The sequence below is a fragment of the Elgaria multicarinata genome, chromosome 1 (assembly GCF_023053635.1).
Source record: "Elgaria multicarinata webbii isolate HBS135686 ecotype San Diego chromosome 1, rElgMul1.1.pri, whole genome shotgun sequence".
Taxonomy (NCBI): domain Eukaryota; kingdom Metazoa; phylum Chordata; class Lepidosauria; order Squamata; family Anguidae; genus Elgaria; species Elgaria multicarinata.
Window position 1 is genome coordinate 92,514,329 of NC_086171.1, and position 19,420 is coordinate 92,533,748.

General features: G+C 46.4%; 2 protein-coding genes across 5 annotated transcripts in view; both read right to left on the minus strand.

Annotated features, from left to right (window-relative positions):
* Positions 1 to 19,420, minus strand: part of PIP4K2B (phosphatidylinositol-5-phosphate 4-kinase type 2 beta) — a 453,863-nt gene that overhangs the window by 282,802 nt on the left and 151,641 nt on the right. The window lies entirely within an intron of this gene.
* PCGF2 (polycomb group ring finger 2) overlaps positions 7,260 to 19,420 on the minus strand; it is a 101,173-nt gene continuing 89,012 nt past the window's right edge. For 2 of the 3 annotated variants that reach the window (XM_063132637.1, XM_063132655.1), the window contains exons 6-11: positions 19,275 to 19,383; positions 16,707 to 16,755; positions 15,646 to 15,744; positions 13,143 to 13,223; positions 11,706 to 12,076; positions 7,260 to 7,773 (exon numbers count right to left, since the gene is read on the minus strand). In XM_063132637.1, coding sequence (XP_062988707.1) covers positions 11,717 to 12,076; positions 13,143 to 13,223; positions 15,646 to 15,744; positions 16,707 to 16,755; positions 19,275 to 19,383 — 698 coding nt within the window. In that variant the 3' untranslated portion in view covers positions 7,260 to 7,773; positions 11,706 to 11,716. The remainder of the gene's footprint in view (positions 7,774 to 11,705; positions 12,077 to 13,142; positions 13,224 to 15,645; positions 15,745 to 16,706; positions 16,756 to 19,274; positions 19,384 to 19,420) is intronic. The other variant, XM_063132646.1, reaches the window with a different exon arrangement.

Consider the following 19,420-nt stretch of genomic DNA (forward strand, 5'->3'; position numbering starts at 1 on the left):
TGCTCCCCCCATAGTTTATGCCCCTGCTGCAGAGGCCTTGGCAAAGCCACAAACTGCCAAGGAAGTTGCAACACCTTGTTTACACCACCACCACGACCCAGAGGCAGCAAAACTAGATATTTCACATTCCATCCCACAGGATCCATTGTCCATGTGATATTCTGAAGCCAAACTCACAGGTGTGTGTGTGTGTGTGTGTGTGTGTGTGTGTGTGAGAGAGAGAGAGAGAGAGAGAGAGAGAGAGAGAGAGAGAGAGAGAGAGAGAGAGAGAGAGAGAGAGAGAGAGAGAGGACTTGTGAAATTAAAACCTTTGAACTTTGCATGAAAATGGGTTTAATTGAAATCTAATTATTCTAGTTTAAAAAACAAAAACAAAAGGTAACCATGTTGATTGTATGACAAATTCCAAAATCCAATATTAGTAGAATAATGTAAAGCTTCTTTTAGGCTACTGAAAGATCGTAAAAACACTTGTCCCGGGGGAAAGGCTCTCTACCTGTATTCACTGAGGCATGTTATTGGGATGCTTCAAGATTTTGCATTGGTATTGAAAAACAGTTTGGGGGTGCTAGGTACTAACTCAGATTAGACCCCAATTTCAGCCCTGTTTTCCCTGGCCACTATCATTATCTGTCTGTTCATGGTGAAATCATAAAGCACACATAAATTAATGTGTTTATAAAAGAAAAACAGCAGAAAACACAATCAAATACAGGGCTGCCCATCGCATTAGGTGGGCTCATGCGCCCACATTTGGCAATGGAGCTGGAAGAGTGGCGGCGGCAGTGGAGGAGATCCATGTCTTTGACATGCATGCCTAGTTCCATTGCATTGTTTCTCAGTGTGCAGAGGTCGTGGGCTAGCCTGAGATTTAGCCTGAGAAATGTAATAAATAATAAATAAATAAAATTTAGATGGTCCTGAGAAATAGTCTCAAGTATGGCTGAATCACAGGAGTTTTCCTGTGCCCCATTTTGCCTTCATAAAGAGTTGAACTGTATGGCTTCTCTAAAAAGCACTTTCTGTGAGCTGAAAGCCATTCTTCCCTAATTCCAGAGATGAAGGATCATGGATATAGATTATCCAGTGGTGCTGAAAATGGAATTTTGCAATCTCTTTTACTATTAATATAATCAAGGGCAGGTTGGGAGAGATCAGGTATTCAAAATACTTTTCAAAATACTTTTCCTTAACACAAATTAAGCCAAAGAAAATACATTAGTTGAGATCCAAAGCAGCTGGAGAGCACTGGGTTGCCTACCCTTGCTAAAGCCTATCCAGTGACAGAATTTATGATAATTCACTACAGAATGATTAAGTTATATGCATTAAAAAGTGTTTTGCTGCCCCCATGTGGCCCCAGCTGGTTACAGCTACAGCAGGCACCCTTCGTACTGGTATTCCAAAAAGCTGGATTCAGTTTTCCAAGCTGACCTACTTTTCTGCTGTAATTTTCACAGAGATTGACACCCTGATGCTAAATGCCATGATTCTCATCGGCACAATTCTCTGAAAGCAATTCTGTGCCCAGCACAACAAGCATCTATAGGAATGTAGCTTTATAAGAGCATCACATGTCAAACTAATTGGCATATTATATGAAATTTATCTGCTCAAAAACAATGCATTACAGAGTGTCTGCATTACACAGAGGGTCGCCCCGATCCATTCTGTGCAACTGCTTGAGGTCTCTCATCCTTCCCCATTGGAATTGCTCCTTTCAGCCATGGTTATGCCTAACCAGGTAAATGTAAGGGTACTGCGTCTTCCTGCACTTTCAATATTTCTAGTAGGGCTGTGCTCCACTTCTCTTCAGGTCGGAGAAGCAGAAGTGGATTGGGGTGCTTCGCCTCCCCTTAAGACGGAGACGAAGAGGATCGGGGAGGCAGCGGAGCAGATCGAGATGAAGGTGGATCCTTCGCCTCGATCTGGAGCTCCGAAAAAAAGGTAAGGGGGCCTTACCTGGTGCTGCTGCCACCTGTGCAGCAACGGCAGCAGAGCCAGGTAAGGGGGGAGGGGGGGTCTTACCTGGTCCGTCGCAGCCGTCGATGGGTTCACTAGAGCCCCAAGCAGCATCTACAGTTCTGGGTTGAACTGCGGGCTCTAGTGAAGCTGGCAACAGGCCACAACGGACCAGGTAAGTCGTGTGCATGAGGGGGGTTTACCTGGCCCTGCTGCCGCCGCCCGTGCGGCGGTGGCAGAGCCAGGTAAGGGGGCAGGGGGGAAGGGTCTTACCTGCGTCCGTCCGCGGCTTCAACTGAGCCCGAGGACTCCTCAGGCTCAGTTGATGCAGCCGCTGGACCGTGGACGGACACAGGTAAGGGGGAGGAGGGAGGGGGGCCTTACCTGGTGGTGCCACTCCCACCGCCACCGCTACGGAGCTCCAATTTGGATCCGGAGCTCCGCAGTGAAGCGAAGCGGACCACTGGCGAATCGGCGTGGAGCGGACCCGTTCCGGAAGTTGCAGATCAGGATCTGAAGCGGATTTGGGGGGTCCGTGCACAGTCCTAATTTTTAGGGCCATAACTATGTTATTTTGCTGTTGTGCACAAGTCAAGACAATTTCTCTTGAGGCTGCACCACTGTTGCAGGGACACCACATTTTTGCCTTACCTGCAGGCACTATATTGTGCAGCTGGGAAATGGTGATTCCTGCCTAGAGAATGTGTGTATCCCTTGGCATTCCAAGTCGCCACATGGAATGTGGGTATGTAAACATAGGCACCAGTTGGATACCCATTTCATTATTAGCGTTCTGACACGCAGCGCCTTGCCCTATGCTTGTGTTCTTTAGTGGCCACATTACTTGCACATCAGCAGCTATAAGTCTACAACAGGGGATCTCAAACTTTCTAGCCACTGGGCCCACTTGAGAGGACTAAACATTACTGAGACCTGCCAACTACAAAATTGCAGTGCAGGAGCAAAGCCATTCACAAAAAGGCAGCAGATCATAGAATCATAGAATCATAGAATAGTAGAGATAAGAACATTGAGTCCAACCCCTGTTCAATGCAGGACTCCACCCTAAAGCATCCCTGACAGATGGCTGTCCAGCTGCCTCTTGAAGGCCTATAGTGTGAAGGCCCACAACCTCCCTAGGTAATTGGTTCTATTGTTGTACTGCTCTTAGTCAGGAAGTTTTTCCTGATGACCAGCAAGAATCTGGCTTCCTGTAACTTGAACCCGTTATTCTATGTCCTGCACTCTGGGATGTTCAAAAAGAGATCCTGGCCCACCTCTTGGTGACAACTTTTCAATTACTTAAAGAGTACTGTCTAGTTCCCCTCAGTCTTCTCCTGTCAAGGCTTAATAGGTCCAGTTCTTTCAGTCTCTCCTCATAGGGTTTTGTTTCCAGACCTCTGGTCATCCTCATTGCCCTCCTCTGAATACGCTCCAGCTTGTCTGCATCCTTCTTGAAGTTTGGTGCCCAGAGCTGGACACAGTACTCAAGATAAGGCCTAACACACACAATTTAGAAGCTATACTTCTGTTAATGCAGCCCAAAATAGCATTTGCTTTTTTTGTAGCTACATCACACTGTTGGCTCATATTCAGCTTGTGAACTAGAATAATTCCAAGATCCTTCTTGCTTGTACGCTGCCCTGAGATCCTAGTGATATAGGGCAGGATACAAATGTTTTAAATAAATAAATAAATAAACTTTCTGACTGTTAGAGCAGTACAGCAATGGAACTGGTTACCTAGGGAGGTTGTGGTCTCTCCCACACTAGCGGCCTTCAAGAGGCAGCTGGACACCATCTGTCAGGGATGCTTTAGGGTGGATTCCTGCATGGAGCAGGGGGTTGGACTTGATGGCCTTACAGGCCCCTTCCAACTCTACTTTTCTATGATTCTATTGCTGAACTAAGTATCCCCCATCTTGTAACTGCATTTGTTTTCTTTTTCCTAAGTAACTTTTTCCTAACTTGGCATTTATCCCTATTAAATTTCATTCTGTTGTTTTCAGCCCAGTGCTCCAGCCTATCAAGATCACTTTGAAGTTTGTTTCTGTCTTCCAGGGTATTAGCTATCCCACCCAATGTTGTCATCTCCAAATTTGATCAGCATTCCCTGCACCACCTCATCCAAGTCATTAGTAAAGATGTTGAAGAGCACTGGGCCCAGGACTGAGCCCTGCGGGACCCCGCTTGTTACCTCCCCCCAGTTTGAGGAGATGGAGGCAGAGTTTAGCAGAATTGCTGGCAATTACTGATACCCTAATCCTTCCTTGGAAGTGTCCAAATTCTTTGCCACAGTGATTTCCTTGTGGTAAAGAGTTCTATAGTTCCAGTTTCCTCGTATCAGGTGTGGAACCTCTCTCAGCCCAAGGGCCGAATTCATTTTGGGAGAAGCTCTCAGGGGGCGCATTCCAGTGATATGTGGGGTCAAAAGCAAAGGACTCGGACCAACACAACAAAAAATACCATCCTATTCTAGCTTAAAGGTGCAATCCAATGCATGTCCTACAACTCCCAGCATTTCCCAGCCAGCCAACATGCAAAGGATTGTGCCCTAATGCTCTTTCTGCCAGTAACGAAGCTTGAGGAGATGCATTTCGCAGGAACTGCACAAAGGTCAGGAAACTGCCAAATCATTTATGGCTAAGGGCAGGCGGGGTGGGGGGAGGCAGGGAAATGCAGCACAGCCACTGCTGGAAGCCCCGAGGGCTGCATTGGGACTTGAGGAGGCCTAGATTTGTCCCCCAGACCTGTGGTTCTTCACCCCTGCCTTACATTAAGTACAGACAGCGAATCTGGAGGTATCATGACTTTAGGCAGAACTTGCTGATCTAATGATTTCTGCATGGAGCAAGGTGCTGGACTCGATGGCCTTATAGGCCCCTTCCAACTCTGCTATTCTATGATTCTAAGTCAGTCTTCTGCAAACTGGTGCCTTCCAGATGTTATGGACTTCAACTCCCTTCAGGCCCAGCCAGCATGATCGTCTCCATTGCTGGAAGCACATGTGTTCGCTCTCTTGATCCTGTTGGTGAAATAGAACACAAAGTGGACTGAATGAACTCTTTTGAAACTCTATGCTGTACCTTCATTGTATATGCAAGAATATTTGAACGTAAAACTGTTTTCTTTTCTTCAGGGTGTGGTCTCCCATTATTGTTCTAAGATAGCCTGTGTGCATGTAGTGCTGGTAAACGCTCATTCTGTTTGGACGTCCCGTCCCCGTCCCGTCCCCCCGCAACAGGAGGCATCATTACTAAATGATCCCATCACCCCTATCCTCTTGCACAGGCAGGCACACATACACTTTGGCACCTCCTGGTGCCATCGGCCAAGGCCAGGTTGTTCCTCTGGGTTATTGCCACAAGTGGAAGGCACAACAACTGCCTCAGGTGCTTCTCCTGGATCTCTCCCTCAGTCCATCTGTCCTATGAAGAGAGACTGAAAGAACTGGGCATGTTTAGCCTGGAGAAGAGAAGATTGAGCAGAGACTTCAAATACTTGAAAGGTTGTCACACAGAGGGCCAGGATCTCTTCTTGATCATCCCATAGTGCAGGACACAGACTAATGGGCTCAAGTTACAGGAAGCCAGATTCCGGCTAGACATCAGGAAAAACCTCCTGACTGTTAGAGCAGTACCTCAATGGAACCAGTTACCTAGGAAGGTTGTGGGCTCTCCCACACTAGAGGCCTTCAAGAGACAGCTGGACAACCATCTGTCAGGGATGCTTTAGGGTGGATTCCTGCATTGAGCAGGGGGTTGGACTCGATGGCCTTATAGGCCCCTTCCAACTCTACTATTCTATGATTCTATGATCTGCAAACAATTCTGTATATACTCTCCAGTCCTGTATGCAGCCATATTGAAATCTCAAAAGGTCTGAGAAGAGCTCCCAAAAGAAAATAAATGAATGGTAAATTTTGCAAATGCAATGTGATGCAGATTACGTTAAAAAACAAACAAACCCAAACATCTTGTTACATATACACAGGGCTGTGTTTGTGGTGAGATTCCACAAGAGTGCAAAAAAGAAAAGGGGGGAAAGAATGTGGAATAGGATTAGGAATTCAGCTTCCTGCTAATCTGAGTTTTCATTTTGAAAAGACGTGTTTCTAGGCCTAGTGGCTGTGAAGAAAGGCTTGGAATTGCATAGGCGATGCCTGTTGATACCTCAGAATCCGGAGAAGTTGCTGAATAAGTGGTTGGGGTGGGGCTTTGATGTCCTTGCCCCTCCCAGGTCAAACAAAAGTAGAGTAATGCAAAAAGATACACTATGCAAATTTGCAGAATGTATACAGGTCACAATTCCGCTTTGCTTAAAAAGCAGAATTTTAATTTTGTTTAGTGCCAAGTGCGCAAGCCTGCATGGCTGATGAGAGGGATTGAACCTAAAAGAGGTCCTAGGATGGAGAGATATAATGTTAAATGCTTCTTTACCTTTAATGGCCACCTTTTTTTTAGTGCAAATAGTGGAAAGGAAGACTGATTATCATTAGGATAGCAGCCGGAAGGCAGGCAAGGGTTAGCCCTTTCCTCCCCTGCAGAGATCTTTAGGAAAACCCATCCTCTGAAGCTGCCATTTGCACTGGGGGGAAATCTCCCAGTGATGCCAATAGAAGTTTTCCTCCCACTCAAAAGGTTAAACACCCTCCTCCCCACCTGCCATTTGCATTTTTTAAAAGCTTTGCACATTAAATGCAAAGATACATTTATCTTGTCTAGTTTGGCCTTCAACCTAGTGGGTGTTCTGTGGTAAAAAAAATAATCCAGTGAAGGTGTTAGGGATTATCAAGAAAAACAATAACGTGATAAGCAAGCTGCATAATCGTAGTATGCAATCCAGTGCGGTGTAGTGGCTAAAGTTCAGTGTCGGACTGGGAGTCGGGAGATGCGGGTTCTAGTCCCCACTCGGGTTCTAGTCCCCACTCGGCCAAGGAAACCCACTGGGTGACTTTGGGCCAGTCACAGACTCTCAGCCCAGCCTACCTCACAGGGTGGTTATTGTGAGGATAACATGGAGAGGAGGAGGATTATGTACACCGCCTTGGGTTCCTTGGAGGAAATAAGGCGGGATATAAACGTAATAAATAAATATCAAATCCCTATATGCTGGATGCCACAAAGAATCTCCCATATTTCTCCATCACATCCAGGAGCCTCTTGTCCTTTAATCTGACTGGGGAGCCTGGGGCTTTTCTTTGAGTGCTGCAGTTTGGGTCCCTTGTCGCACAACTGGGAATTTGGGGGCAGGGGCAAAACTTGGAACAAGCCCAGCTGACTATTCCACACGACAGAGTTGAAGGACAAAGTTGTAGCATTTATTACCATTTACAAACTGTATTGATACAAATGTTTTAACCAATAACAATATATGAATATCAGAATATATTACAGCACAATAAAACATCGTACAGGTTTGCAAACATACAGAGCGATTTGGCTTGTACCATATTTTTAAAAATGTACAAAAAGGTGGAGGGAGGGAGGCGAAAAACATGAGTCTCTTGGTCAGTTTACTCGGTATGTACAAGAGAATGAGCAGATAGGAAAACATTTTGAGTTTTTCAAAGTCCAGCAAATCTTAAGCATAACTTAATGCCATTAGCAAGGTCAAAAGGTCAGTCTCAGCCAACAGAAAAAGAAGAGAAATGTTACTGGTCAATGGAATGAGCACGTGTTCAGAATCTTCCTATAGAATCTTCCTTTGGGCCATGTGATTAAGGCACCAGTAGTCCTACACGTCAGCCTGTGGAGGGCCCAGAACAAAGTCCATTCCACTGGGCGTTTAGTGCCCATCCCAAGTTGCCAACCTAGAGACAAGAGAGGTGGGTACCTTTGGCAATAATTCACCAGTTTTAGGACAGTAGCATTTTTTAAAAAGACTGTAATTGGTGACTAGGGCACTATGTGGGTAAAGCATGCAGTTCCCATGCTGGATTTACTTCTCCCACGTGCTGTAGCCCTATGGGCGTGCTTCCTCCATAAAGGGTCCCCCCAAGACTTTAGAACCCCGATTCGCCAAGATTCTAAAACCCTGGGGAAAGCCTCGACGGATACTGGAGGCTCTTCTTTGTAGAGAGTGCCCCCCTCCATTTGCAGAGGGCAAGAAGAATGACAAGGGTGGAGGTGGAACTAGCATGTGCGTCCCTGCTCAGTCTCCTCATGTGTAGATTTTACACACAAGGAGAATGCCTGCCTAGGGCTTACCTGGGAACTGCAACTTCCACAGCAACCTAGTATGTCATGGTGATGAGCTTCCCCTCCTGCTCACACCTCAGGAATTATGGCACTACTGCAAATGCTGCAGAAAGCACAATATGATCAAACCATAAGGTCCTTTCTTAAGATGAAGACTATTTAAAAGGACCGGAGGAAAATTAATGGAGGTGGGGAGAGAGAGCTCAGCCGGAGGGAAAGTAGAGATTAGGAAAGCATCTTCCTAACTCTTAAGGCTGCTTTCAGCTGGAGAGCTACTAGCACAGCTAATCAAAAGCCATCCTGCAGCTACTCCAGCTTTCCCTCATTAATAGATTTCTCGTGGTAAGAAACAAGATGAAAGAAGTGGTGGGAAAACATGGGAAGATTGCAAATGGATGATGACGACACCTGGACTATAAAAGCCTCATCTGGAGGAACCCTAAGAGTAGCTCAGCAATGGAACAAGGGGCCTTTGGGCAGTTATACGTTTATCAGGGGATGACTGGACACACTTCAGGTAAATAGGATGTGGGTCTCACAATGTCTACTAGCCTCAATAGCCAAACTATCCAGAAGCAGCGTCCCTCTTGCTACTAGAAGCGAACAGGGAGCAGTTCTGCAGAGAATTGTGTACCTTGAAAGATTCCAAAACCCAGGGAAAACTTCCAAAGTGATTTGTGACCTGGCATGGGAAGAAGGGAATAGTGGTGTCAAAATACAGTCAAAATTTCCACGCAACTCTTTAGATCACAGCCAGAGTGCTGGGTGGGACACCTGAACCTTTAGTCTGATCCTGTAAGGCAAGTCTCTATTCTTGCCTCTGGGAAGCTCAGTGGATGAAAGGAGTTGGGTGGTGGTGGTGAGGGGTGTCCTTCCCAGCGCTATGATTCTTTGTCCTCACTCCAAATGAAATACATAAACAGTAGGAGCAAGGGAAAATACATTGCTCCCCAAACATCGAGTTGTGCAAGGTACAAACACTGCTAGAATAGCTTCCTATTCTTATCAATTCCATCTGGTACTCAGCAGCCCTGATAGGTGCAAGTCTGCTGCTGCCGCCAGACCTTATTGTGCTAGCAGATGACCCCGTCCACAAGTTGAGGGCACGTGAGGGAAGGCCTTGCCAGGCTGCTAAGCAGGCAGCTCCTTGCACCTCTTTGCCCCCAGGCACACCTCCTTGTGCAACAGATTCACCTGCAAAACCCGATTTTCAAACATGTGGAATCAACTGCTTTCAAGAGTCAGTCAGAGAGAAAGAGTGTTAAAAGTTCCTGGGGGATATAAATGTGCTTGCTTCAAGTTAGCCCTTCTGACTCTACAAAAAAAAGTTGGGGGAGAGAATCACTCTGGGTTGGGTTTCCTCTGTAAGAAAAAGGTGAGAACATTCAAGCTGATGAAAGAATAAAACTCTTCCCACTGGTTGTGCATTACTAACTGGCAGTTTTGAAACACAAGTTAGCAAAAGAAATCTTCTCCGCCCAGCTCCCCTGCCCAAGTTAAACCACAAACAGCTCTCCATCACCTCAACACATGAATAAATAAAGTTTCCTTTTCAAAGGCACTGCATTTAATTGTTTGAAACTCAATTTACAAGAAGGATAAACAAGAAAAGGTTTTTAAAATGCTGAACTAGATCCTAAAATGGCTACAAACATTTCGCATCCCAAGGACTGGGATGAGTTGATTGGCCGTCCGCATGTACAGAACATGCGTAACTATAACACGACAAGTGGACATATGGATCTTGGCAGCAGCAGGTTCCCTGAACTCAAGGTATACATTTCCCCAGTGTCTCAGGTGGTAGAAACTGTCATGTCCAAGATTTAGGGACTCATTTACATGTTAAACTGTTACACTTACTCTCAGAAGCACACAGTTGGGGCAGATAAACACTTCAAATTTAAACCACTTTCAACTATCATAGCTCCCAGCCAAGGAACCATAAGGGTAAACGTAACCCCAACAGAGATGCCAAAAAAGGCAAAGGGGTAGAACAAAGGATGTTATTTATTATAGAATCTGACTCGTTTCAGGCCCTTGGGTTCTTCCTTTTCTAAAGAAGACCAAACGGCGCACTTAGCTTAGCAAACTATTTTTGACAGTGGTCAGCCAAGTGTGCCTGGGAAGCTCTCATGCAGGACATGAAGGTGGTCGACATTCTTTGGTTGTTTGTCCCCAGCATCTGGTACTCCAGGGTTTACTGCCTCTGAAAATGGAGGGTTTGACTTCTAGCTATTATGACTAAGCCCTGGAAATGGTAAGATCAGTAAAGGCCAAGAGATCTTAGAAACCCTCACAATTTCAGCAGCCTCACAATTGCATTTGGTAGGGAAGTATGACAGCTGAAGTGCTTTAAAACTGAAGTGAAGATGTGCCCTGAGAGATGGACAGAGACATGATGAACAAGTGACAGAGAAAAGGTAAAAACAGTAAAGTGTGAGGTTCAAAGACCTGCTGCTCCACCACGGAAGTTCTTAGCACAAGATGCCACGTCCACCCTACTGGTATTCATGCCCCTGTCTGGGTTGGTGACGCTGTGCCCGCAGAAGGGCCTTTCCCCCACCAGATGCACCACTGCACTGTGGTGGGCATAGAAATGGGCAGATAAGGAGACTGAATCACTCACTACCCCAAGGACATTTGAGATACTGGGGAGGCAGGGTTGCAGCCCATACCTAGGGTCTGATACACAGATGAAATAAGCAGTCGGTATTAGAACTGAAACACCAGACCGCAACAGGACGGAGTGCACCGCACAGAGTGCACCGCTTTGATCCCAGTGTTTGGGAGATCACATACTGCACCAGAAGGCCCATTCCTCAAACAAGGGCACGCAGATCACATCCGGGCCTTGTGAGCCTTTGCCTCTTGCCCTAACACCTTTCTCTGATGCTTATCGTGGCTGCTATCCCTCCACTCCCAGCTGCCATGTTGTCACGGCGTGGTGCATGCCCAGCAGCGGCTGTCCACGGAGAAGGGGAGAAATGTGCCCCTCCCGCCCCTTTCCGCACAGACAGAGGACCGGATCGCCTTTATAACTGCATTTTGGCCCTACAGGAAGCTGAAGTGAAGGCCGAGAGAGGTAGATGTTGTTATATGGGCAGCGTAAGTGGCATGGAGGAGTGTGTTGTAAACACAAGGGCTACAGTCATATGTAGAGAAGAGCACAAGAAAGCCAGCCGTGCGCCTAAGAAATAAAGCCTGACTGATTTGGGACTGTGCGTTTCTCCCTCTGGGCTTGTGCATTAAGTCTCACTTTAAGTCAAGGACACAAATAATAATAACAAATTATTAACAAGAAAGGGCTACAGCTTTTACACAGATGCCATCATGCAGTTACATGAGCACATTTTTGCTTTTTTTAAATTAAAAACGGGAGAACACATTGAATTATTTCTCTTTTTGCATTATCTTTTCTTAAATTAAATGAAGTCAATTGATAGAAAATAAGTATTATAATTTCCCCACCCCACCCCACCCCACCCCACCCCACCCACCCAAATTGCCCTTATCTACACATAATATACTTATTTATAAAACTCACAATCCAGCCTTTTAAGTCAAAGCCGACATCGCTGGACCACCATTTACCATGGTTTTGCGCCCCCTGCTGGCCAAGGGTGGCACCTGGTGGCAGTTCGAGGTGCCGTTGAGCATGGCACCTGACGCAGGGTTGGTGGCAATGCTCACAGTGGTGGTGTTAGAGCTCGGGGAGCCGTGGGATGGCGTGGCGGGGCTCGGCAACGAGGAGGAGGTAGTGGCTGGCAAGGTGGCGGGGCTGTTGGCCTTGTCGCTGACCGATTCGCACTCTGAAGCGCCGCTGGTGTTGGTGCATTCCGAGTTGGGAGGCTGGGAGGCGAGTTTTAGCCTCTTGCAAGCCGGCTGGACACGGTACTTCAAGGGGAGGGGGCCGTTCTGCAGAGGGGGAGAGAAGCAGCAGCAATAAGGCAGCAGGCGCCCCACAGCACATTAACGTTACGGTACATAGTTTGTCAGTGCATAAACTTAATGCAAATTGTTAAATGTTCATAACAGGCTAGTGTTCAGTTCCAAGTATTGTATATTAATTTCTTAGTATTGTTTCTCCTCCTCTCCCATTCCAGGTTCTTCCTCTTGATGAAGGGGCCAAAACCAAGCTCGTATCCAGTTCTCTAAGTATATATTAAGGCATCATAATAAAAATTCTGAACTCCTTTCCCGTCCACTCATAACATACCCCACATGCAAACATCCCCACAAAAAATTGCATTAAATACTAATATACTCTATTATACTAGGAAAGGAACCTCTCGTGCAAGCACCTGAGTCATTGCTGACTCCTAGAGGGACGCCTGCTTTCGCTGACGTTTTCCTGGCGGACTTTGCAGCGGGGTGGTTTGCCATTGCCTTCCCCAGTCGCAGTTACCTTTCCCCCAGGCACTCATTTTACCGACCTTGGAAGGATGGAAGGCTGAGTCAACCTGAGCCGGCTGCCTGAGAACCAGCTTCCGCTGGGATCGAACTCAGGCCATGGGGAGAGTTTTGGCTGCAGTAACTGCCACTTACCACTCTGCGCCACACAAGGCTAGACTACTACTAAACTACTAGACCACTGCTAAAAAATACAACTTATGAATAAGTACAAAACCTAGATTGTTGATAATATATTTTATCAGCCTGTCTACCCAGGGGGGATAGCTAAGGGAATCACAAGCTACATCACACTTCCCTGCCCTCTCCAACAGGATCAGTGAGCCTTTACTTCCTTCACCTCTTGTTGTCTCACCCTTTTCTCTATTGCAGGCACGTATTAATAAAATCTCAGATTTCATTTTTTTAAAAATGTAAAGTTTCTAGCCCTCATGGTGGCAGGCCAGAGTTTGGAAATGTATAATAGCGTCTTCTCTTTGGCTTGGAAACTAGATTTCATTAGGATGACGAGTATATGGGGCATTTCCACAAGGCAGACTTCTTCAAAGGGAGGATTTCTCTCCTCACTCACCCTTCGCCAAGGATAGATGTAAGTTATGTCCATGAGGGTGTAATATTCCTTCAGAGGTTCATCTTCATAGAGAACTTCCACCTGATAGATAAAATTATACAATTAAAGATGGAATTCTGAATCACATGGCACAAGCACGGATATAAATGCAACCTTTTGTGCAACACCAAATTTTGAGGCTAGGCTCACCAGGACTTAGCCTAGGGCTTGTTTTCCATATCTGGGCTCAAACCTAGGATGTAGATTGCAAAAGTAAAGCAGAGTTTCTCTGAGCATATGCAAAGTGCTATTCTGTCCTTGCTGAAGGAACAACCAACAAGGTACCACACATCTGGGTTATGTGGAATAATGTGGGGCCGGGACTCTCGAGAGTGGGTCCAGTGGCGTGCCATACGCCGACCTTCTAGCCGCCCCTCTATCTGAAGACACAGTTGTATTAGAGCTTGCAAGGATGAGGGTCTTTCCACTCGAGCTCACTCGCCTAGGATGTCGTTGGCTAACCCCTCCTGAAACAGGTCCGTTAAGGCTGCCTCATTCCACTCTAGGTCCTGTGACAACAACCGAAAAGTGCTGGCATAGGCAGTGACTGAGCCTCTCCCCTGCGGAAGTTGTAGGATCCGGCAGTTGGCACCCCCAGATTTGAGGGGGTCCTCAAAGGTGAGACACATTTGCTCTACGAATCCCTCAAAGTCAGCAAGGAGGGGGCTGTCTTCCAACAGGTTGACCATTTGGCAGCGGGACCGGTGAACAGGCTTATCAAAAACCCTACCCTGAACCGGTCGTCCTAAAATCTTCAGAGCGCAAGTCCATATACAATTTACATTGGGCCAGAAAGGATGGGAAAAGCTCAGGAGAACCATTAAACTTCTCTGGAGAAGCCACAGGGCATTTGCATCTGGGAGGCATGTGGTGGCTGCCGCGGGGCCCTCAGTTGGTCCAGCTGGGCCTGCAATGCTCTTATGTTGGCACGAAGCTGATTTACTTGCTCTCTGAGGCCCTGGGGTTCAAGTAGCACAGCCTCCATTATGCCAGCGGGGTTGGAACAAACTGTCCTGCCTGGCCTGAAGGACGCTCAAAGGTGCAGATCAGGTATATACAGAGGGATGATCAATCCAGGCCGAGGTCAGAGCATGTGCAGTCAATCAGTCCAGAGGGTCAGGCAATAACAGGAGTAGTCACGAAACAGGCAAAGGTCAAAACACAGGTTAACAGTCAGTACGTTCATAGAATCATAGAACAGCAGAGTTGGAAGGGGCCTAAAAGGCCATCGAGTCCAATCCCCTGCTCAATGCAGGAATCCACCCTAAAGCATCCCTGACAGATGGTTGTCCAGCTGCCTCTTGAAGGCCTCTAGTGTGGGAGAGCACACAACCGCCCTAGGTAACTGGTTCCATTGTTGTACTGCTCTAACAGTCAGGAAGTTTTCCCTGAAGTCCAGCTGGAATCTGGCTTCCTTTAACTTGAGCCCGTTATTCCGTGTCCTGCACTCTGGGAGGATTGAGAAGAGATCCTGGCCCTCCTCTGTGTGACAACCTTTGAAGTATCTGAAGAGTGCTCTCCTGTCTCCCCTCCATCTTCTCTTCTCCAGGCGAAACATGCCCAGTTCTTTCAGTCTCTCCTCATAGGGCTTTGTTTCCAGACCCCTGATCATCCTGGTTACACAGTCCGGAGGCAGAGTTGGTAGGCAGTCCAAAGATCAAGAAACAGGATATCAGGCAGAGTCACGGTACAGGAAGCACAGTTCAAAGCAGGATGGACCAAAGTTGTTCCAACGCTGGCTGAGTCCAAATGCAGGCTTTTAAGCCCAAAGTCTGTTGGATCCCACCCAGAGCTCAGCTGCAGTCATCAAAGCTCTCCTTTCAGAGCCCTACTCCTGAGGAGACCCTTTCTCCCTGAGGAGACTTTTTCTGCAGGCGAGTATTCTGTTGCACAGGAGCCTTCCTCGCTCGAGGCGACGTTGCTCCCGGGGGTCAGGGGGTGCTCAGCCTCAGCCTTAGGGTCCTCAGAGTCCCTTTCTCCTGGCAGGGAGGGTCCTGCAACTCCCTCCCCTGAGGGCTCAGGCTCCTGCGGGCCTGGTGGTGGTCTTGGGCTTCGGCTTCTGGGGCACCCTGGGCTTCTGGGGCCTCCAGCTCCTCCTCTGTGGAGGACTCCTCAAGTAGGGGCATGACAAGTAATGGGATTCCAGTGCCTCCCATTTTAGAATTTAGTAACACAACTCCTCAGTATGAATAAAGTTTTCATCTGTTCTGTGAATTATAGAAGCCTATAATATTCGATCAACCTCTGTTGGTAAAACAGTAAATAAGCGTCCAGGTTGAAGTCAGTACTTTGGCAAGGAGAAATCATGAAATTGTAAACAGACACATTTACATATTTTATTGCTTGTATATCTTATATCAGCTGCTGAATCAGAGCTTCCTTGGCATATGAACAGTTCTGACCATGCGTTAGGCCAGCAGCAAACTTGGCTGAGAAAAGTTTAGCGTATACAATTTCAACTCACTTTGTATTTGCTGGGAACGTCCATCTTGTTGCGAAGAAACTTGGCCAGGTGCATGATAGTCATGGCAGCAGGACAACGGAGGAACCTCATGCTGTTCTTCTAGGGAAGAATGAGAGAGATGGCTTAAACAGGAGGGGGCAGGCCTGCTGGGGCAGGGACAGATAACCTGCCAAAAGGAAAGGAGTCCAGGAAGGTCCAGAAGTCACAGGCAAAGGGCACCAATGCAGTCTAGATGCCAGTGCAGTGCGAGGGGGGAGGGGGTTGAAAGAAAAAGGATAGACGTTTGGGGTGGAGGGTGAGAAGACATCATCTGAAGCTAGAGAAAGACAAAAGGGAAAGAGAAAGTAGTACAGAAAGAAAGATAGATTGAGGGGAAAGGTGTGGGGGGGAGGGGGGGAAATGAGAGCCAACAGTGTTGGCATTACAGGAGGCCCACGCATAGTCCAGAGGGGAAAGGATGCATGGCAGAAAAAGCCGCCATGGCTGAGCCAGCAGCTGGAGAAACGCTTCTCCAGCCGCCAACTCAGCCGTGGCAGCTTTCCCTGCCTGCCTGCATCCCCAACTGTCACAGGCAGCAGGAGATAACAGTGGAGATTCCTCCAGGGGGCGGGACTTGGAAGCCAAGCCCCACCCACAGGCTGGATGTAAAATCTCCACAGGCTGTAGGTTCCTCGTCCTTCCCCTGATAAAAGTAACAATGAAGACGAGTGCGCCTCTGGACATGTGCATATGCCAAAGGTGACCACAACCAGCTCCCCAAAGTCAGAATGTTAAGGGAAAGGGCTTCCCAGTGAGAGGAACGCCAGCACAAGCCCCTGCATGTGTCATTGTAGAGAGATCCACCACCATGACACAGATCTGAGATGCAGCTCAGAGGACACCGTTTTTAGGCAAGCCCCACATCTTTCGTTTTATAAATTAAATATTGCTGCCTTAGCATCCAGAGAATGGGTGTGTATGTGTGCGTGCAGGAGACATAGGGTGCCCCACATTTCCAAAGCATTTAAGAGGATACAGCTGCTCAAAAGCAATTCAGGAAGTTACACTGTGGCAAAACTCACCTTGTCTTTCTCCAGGTTTCCATTTTCAACTGTACCTTTATTTTCTTCTCTGAGAGAGAAGAAATAAGAGGGGAAATCAATGAAACACGCACACACACAGAATACAAGGCATTCAATCTGTTCTGCATATTGAAAAGAATAGCTTATAGTTGACCTCACCAGGGCAACCATGAGAACCCTGGCCTGTATAGGTTCAGAAATTTGTTTATTTTTGTACAGGTTTTAGCTAAATAGATCACAGTCAAAATCACAGAACTCATGGTAAAGGTATGTCTACATGAATGTTCTCTAAAGGTTTTGTCGGGGATTTTAGAGAGTCTGGGGAGAGGCTGAAAAGTGAAGAACAGCAATTCACACTAATTTTTTAAGGCACCCCCAAGTCACTCCAAAAGGATTAGGCATCTCCATTAGGCAGAAGGGGGTGGCCGCCTCAGATAGGAAGTGCCGTGAAAGTGCACCAACTTTTCCTTATTTAAAAAGGTATTGTTGCACTTTTACCCCCAGAGTGAGGTGCTTGTGGGGTTTTTTTTGCCCTAGGTGCCAAAATAACATGGTCAGATGCTTCTCGTCTTGGTGGCGGGGGTGTGGGGTGGAAAGGCATTTCCTGTTCCACCTTAGGCTGCAAAATGTCTTGGTCTGGCCCAGACTAGAAAACTGTTTTATCCAGAACCATTGCCAGAAAATAGGGACTGTCTCTGAAAATAGGAATCAGTGGAGCATTTGTTCTTGGTGACCGACTTCACCAAGAAGTGAGATGCTGTGTTCCATACCAGCTACCGCCTTTGAATATTATTCATAGCCAACCAGCAGCAGTCTGGCCTCAAAGTTACACTGATGCACAGCACACATGAGAGCTTCAGCTATGGGGCAGTATATAAATGCAACAAATAAATAAATAATAAATAAATAAATTGCTAGGCCTCAGTCTGAAGGAGAAGCATTGCAGTTTCCCAGATTAGATGCTTTGAAGGGATAAGCACTTCAAAGTAGCGTTAAGATACCCAAGAGGCAAAAGAATACAAAATGCCTCAGGAATGCACTGAAAAGGGTTGGAGTTTAGTTTCTAGGTAAGTGTAAAGGTCATCTGATGGCAGGGTTTTAATGAAGCCCGGCATATTTAAATTAAGATTCAAATCTTTTCCCTATTTGTGAAGCGGGTGCCTCATGTGTAGCCACATCAGGCACAAAAAGGCAAGCATCTTCAAATTCAGAAAAATCATTCTTGAAAAAATAAAAAAGCCACCCCTCCAGTATGCCTGTCCTCATACTGCCAGGGAATTGGTAGTTGTAACAGCACATAGGTGCAAACACTCAGCAAACAGAGAGTGGGAATGCCATTTGTTTCTATTCATGGCCAAAAGCGACTGGGATTATGCCCTCAGAGACCCACTCTCTGAGCCCAATTTCTTCCATGTCAAAAGATCCTTTAAAGTGTGTGAGAAACTGCCACTTTACTATTTAAAAATGCAGAGGGGAGAAGGAATTCTCAGCAAGTACTCTTCAGCCTACCCTCCCCCAACAAGAACCGTGAGGGGATATTCTCTCTTACAGTGGGGAGATGTGTCCCCACATTGGGATGTACATTTGGATTGAACCACATGTGCATTCTGCTGAAAGAATGTGCTACTGACAGCAATCGTAGTACAGACAGACAGCACCCACCTTGGCATGGATATTGGGATGGCACGTACATTGGGCTGTTGATTCCTGAGTGTGCAAGGGGCATGGGCACAGTAGATGTCCTCATTTGCATGTGGATGTCTTTGGCTGGATGGGATCGGGGTGGGGTGGGGAGCCTCCAGATAACTATCCAAAGAGCCCCCCTCCTCTCCCCAATGAGACTATTAAATCCAGTGCCTAAAATTACCTAAGGCAGGAGAAAACCCCACCCCTCCTACAACTCCCCAGTATTCTCTAGCCAGGGAGTTGCGGGACATTTTCCTGTCTAACCATGCATAGGATTGTGTCGTGATTATACCTCTGCCCAGAACTGCCTTCTTTTCCTTTGTATGATATAATAAAACACACAAAAAGAGCACAAGGACAAACTGTGGAAAATTTTCACAGGCCTGCACTTCTTTATCATGAAACAGTGTGTATCCATCCCATTTTCTTAAGAATGCATAAGGTGAAACACATCCAGAAATGATTTTTCAAAAAACAATACAATTAAAAAGATAATTTTAAAATAAAAAACAGACAAAACAAATCCAAAGTAACAGTGGAAAAGTATCACAATTAAAAGTTTTTAATCGTGATACTTTTTATTCTCCCAGCATTTTAACAGTCTATAAATAAATTTTAACTTGGTGTTTTAAATTTGTAATTTTGCATTGCTGCTGTTTTTATCTGGTTGAGCTTTTATATTGTATTTTATATTATGGTTTTATACTGTTGTTTTTTACTTTGAACGTTTTTAATTTTTGTGAACCGCCCAGAGAGCTCCGGCTATTGGGGGGTATAGAAATGTAATAAATAAATAAATAAATAAAGCCAGAGAGATAAAGAAAACAGTCAGATCAACTGAAACGGATGGGGCAGAACTCCCTGCTGTATTTCCTGGATTACCTGCTTCCTTCATAGAACTCTATGGATAAGCTGACAATTTCATCATCTGTCAGGTTCCCTTTCTCTTGTTCTGAAACTTCTCCCCGATCTTCATTAGATCCATTAGGAACTAGACAAGCAAGAGAAAGAGAGAAAATGAAAACAAC